Source organism: Oncorhynchus gorbuscha, linkage group LG10 (assembly GCF_021184085.1).
Source record: "Oncorhynchus gorbuscha isolate QuinsamMale2020 ecotype Even-year linkage group LG10, OgorEven_v1.0, whole genome shotgun sequence".
NCBI classification, from domain to species: domain Eukaryota; kingdom Metazoa; phylum Chordata; class Actinopteri; order Salmoniformes; family Salmonidae; genus Oncorhynchus; species Oncorhynchus gorbuscha.
The window spans coordinates 18,599,829-18,605,151 of NC_060182.1; the positions used below are offsets into that span (position 1 = coordinate 18,599,829).

At 45.8% G+C, this 5,323-nt stretch overlaps 1 protein-coding gene across 1 annotated transcript; it reads right to left on the reverse strand.

Annotated features, from left to right (window-relative positions):
- Positions 1 to 1,095: 1,095 nt before the first annotated feature.
- On the reverse strand, positions 1,096 to 4,250 carry LOC124045025 (amphoterin-induced protein 3-like). The gene is made up of 2 exons (XM_046364228.1): positions 3,806 to 4,250; positions 1,096 to 3,388 (listed from the first exon to the last, which is right to left on the reverse strand). The coding sequence occupies exon 2, from the start codon at positions 3,367 to 3,369 to the stop codon at positions 1,930 to 1,932; it is 1,440 nt and encodes a 479-aa protein (XP_046220184.1). The 5' UTR covers positions 3,370 to 3,388; positions 3,806 to 4,250; the 3' UTR covers positions 1,096 to 1,929.
- Positions 4,251 to 5,323: the final 1,073 nt, after the last annotated feature.

A 5,323-nucleotide genomic window follows, 5' to 3' on the forward strand; every position in this document is an offset into this window, starting at 1 on the left:
CAGTGCAGCAAACTCTCTCTAGAAGTCCAGTGAGGATCTCTGAATGATCCAATGTTGACCTAAATGACTAATGATGATAAATACAATCCACCTGTGTGTAATCAAGTCTCAGTATAAATGCACCTGCACTGTGATAGTCTCAGAGGTCCGTTAAATACTTTCGCAAGGCACTGTATCGTTTGGTCATTGTGCTGCCACAAAATGAATTGTAAGCAAGGCCTGAAAACAGCTTTATACCAGAGCTGCAAGAAAAGTGCTATATATTATTGAAACAATGTTGCGATTGTTTGAAAATGCTAACAGGTGTGGTTCCTGTGGGGGAAAGATTCTATTGGGGAAAGGTTCCCGTGGGGCTTGCCATGGAAGCCAAGAAGAGGTGTGTGTGTGTGTGTGTGTGTGTGTGTGTGTGTGTGTGTGTGTGTGTGTGTGTGTGTGTGTGTGTGTGTGTGTGTGTGTGTGTGTGTGTGTGTGTGTGTGTGTGTGTGTGTGTGTGTGTGTGTGTGTGTGTGTGTGTTTGCTCAAACACGCATGCATGTGTGGGTCTGGGAGAGGAAGTGTGTTCATCTGATGAATGGGCATGTGCCTGAACTCAATTTTATACACTAATTGTAGTCTCACCCATTAATTTCTAATGACCGGTTATTTTTGACCGGGAACACCACAGGTGTACGAAGTTAAATAAAACGGCCCATTTTTTAAATGAAAATCATCAATGTATTTGTGTGTTCAGATGCCCTGTGTGGACAAAGTCATGGAGCCTTATGACAATCAGAATGAATGAACTAAATGTTTCAAATAACTTTTTGAGAACTTTTTGTAATCAAACCCACAAATGCTGATTCTCCAGATACTCAACTAGTCTGAAGGCCAGTTGTATTGCTTTTTTAAAATTAGCACTACAGTTTTCTGCTGTGCTAACATAATTGCAAAAGGGGTTTCTAATGATCAATTAGCCCTTTTAAAATTATAAACTTGGATAAGCTAACACAACTTGCCAATGGAACACAGGAATGATGGTTGCTGATAATGGGCCTCTGTATGCCTATACCCCATTAAAATCAGATGTTTCCAGCTACAATAGTCATTTACAACATTAACAATGTTTACACTGTATTTCTGATCAATTTGATGTTATTTTAATGGACAAAAAAAACAAAAACAAGGACATTTCTAAGTGGCCCCAAACTTTTGAACAGTAGTGTGTATTTGCGGGGGAGTGTGGTTCGCCGGTGAACTGATATACTCACGCTTAACTTTAATCCCATGAAGGAAAAAAAAATACAATTCCAAAAACTCTATTACTCTAACAGCTTTTGTGGATGTCAGCCAAGTCCAAAATGTCCCAATAGGACTCCATCAGTGTTCTCCAATTCTGTCCCAGACCTTTCACCCGACGGTGTCTGCTCATGCACTCACCATCCATTTATGGATTTAAAAGGAATTAGCTCATGTTAAATATAATAGGAAATCTGTCTACGATCTTCCCATACTTACACCAATGCAATATTTGTACACTTCAGGGAGGACCAATGCTTTTGGAGTTCATGATTTTAAGGAGAGAAGATAAGTCTCTCCAGTGCCGAAGTTCGTGCCATTCAATTAACCTTGCTCTAACCTTCCACAATAGCATGGACAGAAATATACAGTCTTGCAAAACTCAACCTGGTTTGCAATGAGACGGAGGAGAGGAAAGAGGAGGAACATTAGTTAGAGCCCTTATACAGACCTGTGAGGGTCTCTCTTTCACACTCTCTCCAGGGCTCAGCGATCATTTGAGGATAGTCCGGTTAGATGAAGCATTCCAGCAGAGAAAGAGGAACGAGGATGTCATGTTTGTGTTCCATTCAGACCACCTGATGCATGTCTATTGTAAGTCATGCGCTCAATTCTTAAAGTGCTCTTTGTCAGCGACAGGCTCTGATAGGTTAACTAGGAGAGTCCGCTGGCTCCCCACTCCCACTGCAACCCTGGTTGCTCCCTGGCCAGGGTGGCCCTCAGATCCCCGTTCTGCTCCTCCATCAGAGGCTCCATGAACACCACCCGCTTGTTGATGTTGGCCTTGGTTGGGTCCCTGTGGCTCAGTGTGGGGGAGAAGATGGAGGCCAGGGTGTTTGGGTCGTAGGCAGGGATCGGGATGGCTGGAGGCAGGGGCTGCTTACAGCACCCACAGCGGCAGGGCGTTAGGTAGAGGTACATTAGGATGACTACCAGGGTGACCACGCAACCCAGTAAGGTGGTGTAGCCCGTGTTGAAGGTGTCAGGCATGGGGCGGATCACGGTGACATTCACCTCCCTGGTTGCATTCAGCATGTGTTTGTAGTCCAGGGCTGTACACAAGTAGAGTCCCGAGTCATTCAGCTTGGCTGCTGGGATCTCCAAGGTCCCGTTAGGGAACACGTTGATGAGGGTGTCGTTGAAGCTCGTCTGGGTCAGGTATTCCTGATTTGGAGAGACCCACGTGTATGACAGCTCTTTACCTCTGAGGGAGGTTTGGCAGTCCAGATGGACCCTCTCCCCCTCGTTCACCATGAGGTTGGAGAGGAGAACAGCCATGGGCAAAGAGACCACCTTCCCCACTGTGCAGTTTTGGAAGTAGAGGGAGTGTCGGAGGAATCGGACCGAGGCGCGCGGCTCGCCGTAGATCAGGCAGGTGTGCTCATCTGTGAAGTCCCTGACCGAGTCGAAGCCCCTCTGCTCCCAGTGCCAGAACACACTGTACATGGAACACTCACACACCAGAGAGTTGTTATGGAGGTACAGCCCCTTCTGCACTGACCCCGGCAGTGCCTTCACATCCTCCCAGGGTAGTGTGGTCATACGGTTGGAGGACAGGTCCAACATGGTGAGAAACGGATGACTGTGGTCCCGTATGGAAAAGAAGGGGAATTCTGTGACTTGGTTGAGGCTGAAGTAAGCCTTCCTGAGACTGCTCAGACCGCTCAGCGTCCCACCCTCCACGCGGGTGATATGATTGTTGTAGAGCAGCAGCTCCTCCAGCCTCCACAGACCCTGGAGGAAGTGCTGCTCCAGCACCCGCAGCCTGTTGGAGGACAGGTCCAGGTGACGGAGGCTGGAGGTGTTCTGGAAGACCCCATGGCCCAGCGTCGTGAGCTGATTGTTTGCCAGGCGGAGGGTGTCCAGTTTGGGCAGGCTGGAGAAGCTGCCGGGGCCCAGCCAGCCCAGCCGGTTGTAGCTGAGGTCGAGGGTGACGGTGGTGGGGGGCAGGAGGATGGGCAGTCTCGTGATGCCCTGGGAGCCACAGCTCAGTGTGTCTGAGGTGCAGAGACAGATGGAGGGGCAAGTTCCCTCTGTGGAGTGGAGGAGGAGGCACAGCAGCACTACAGTGTCTGGAGAGAAGAGGGAGGTCATTCTGCTCTGGCCTGTTCTCCTAGGGAGGAAAGAGATTTGTTATATAAATGACCTACCATGGTTGAATGAATGCAGTGGGAAGAGATTGTCAACGACCAGTGACTATTACAATGGTCAGAATACTTTTACAAGGCTGAGAATGGAATAGAGTATAAACCATAAAAAGCCTTTAATCTATAGGTCAGTTTTATCATGCATGCACAAACAAAATGTATCCAGGGGATACAGAATTTGAAAAAGAAATAAAGATTCTTATCACATGACTTATCACATATCTTATTGTCAAGTGTAACTGAACATTTTGGTTAGGAAGAAAACAGTCACAGCAGTAACAACTCTTGAGATATCCTGATGCATGTTTTTCCATAATGTTCTGACTGTGTCGTCAAGAGTAGTGGTACAGGAGTGGAAGAACAAAGGGTTAATAAAGAAATACCTTTTCCCTGAAGAGTACTTTCCCTCTCTGTACAACTGACTCAAAGGCTTGTCATCGTCCTCACCAAGAAGCAATTAAAACCGCATCGTCCTCACAAAGAAGCATGAAGTTATTCAGATATTCGCTCTACCACACCTCCCAAGACCCGCTAAAACAAACTACTCAAACAGCACAGAATCCTGACTGTTTTGTCTCTTTCCCAAAAGTACTATTTAATTCTAAGCAATCCTTCACACGAGTATCCAATTGTTCAGTCTAACTTCAGGACTTGTCCTTTCCCCAAAAGTAGTACTTCACGTTAAGCGAGCCACAGGTATCCAACAGTTCAGTCTGAAGTGAGAGCTTATCATCCCTTTCCCCAGCCAGAATCCTGAGCAAAGGTGTCACTACTCTCTCTTCTATCACTCACTCAGTCTCTGTCCACTGGTAAAGTTGCTCTGTGAGCTTTATCTGTCTGCCAAATGTGAGCGGTGCTTTATAAAAAAATCCTGCAGTGCTTTGCGATGTTACAAACACAGCTCACTTAATCTCCTACAATCCCCTCCTCCTGCTGTTTGTCATTTAGAGCACAGCCCTGTCTCCCTCACTGTCATCTTTTAAATAATGATGCTTTCCTTCCTTAGTCACTACTGCTATGTTTTCTCTCAAATTCCATCAACTTTATTGACATGGCGAGTTAAATCACTTGCATTGTCAAAGTATACATATACCAACAGTGGTTTGACTAACAGTAATAAGGTAACAATAATAGTAGTAGTGATAATGATTTTAACATTAAAAGCAACTACAGCAATGAGAATAATGAATTAAAGTAATAGGAGTTTAGTTTTAACATGGTTGAAGAGTCACATGGCATGAAAGACGAGACAAAACAAAATGGCAAATGCTACTGTTGCATTGTACTTTTCACTGGTCGTCCCTCAGGTTGTGGGAGGGGGTCGTACATTTGGCTGCCAAAACTGCACATTTAGTTTTTTCACCCAATAACTTTTAAAAGAAAAAAAATATATATATCTATTGATAGTTTCAAATTCTTTCTAATTAATTTTGGGAAAGAAAGATTCTTAGGTCTGAGTATTTGTTACAGTGTAATAGGAAATGCAGCTCTGTCTCTACCTCTCCCCAGAGGTAGAGTGAGCACAGACTGTCCCCTCTGGGGGGGGGGGACAGACTGCTGTCTGTCCCTCTGTCCTCTCTGGGCAGCCTGGCTTGCCTGTGATCACCGGTCTCTATGGCCAGACTGCTGTCTGTCCCTCTGTCCTCTCTGGGCAGCCTGGCTTGCCTGTGATCACCGGTCTCTATGGCCAGACTGCTGTCTGTCCCTCTGTCCTCTTCTCTCTTTTAACTCCTGTGACTCTCTTTCTGCCATTAACAGACATTGGATGATTGGGGGTTTAACATGAAATATTCAATAGAGTGGTCATTGTCCTGTTGACAGTGTTCTACTTGATGAATCCCAGACGAGTATTATAGGGATATACACTACATGTATGTAAACCCCCGATGTCTCTCTCTCTC

Coding starts and splice junctions, on each gene's coding strand:
- LOC124045025 (XM_046364228.1), bottom strand. CDS start 3,369: ATGACCTCCCTCTTCTCTCCAGACACTGTAGTGCTGCTGTGCCTCCTC.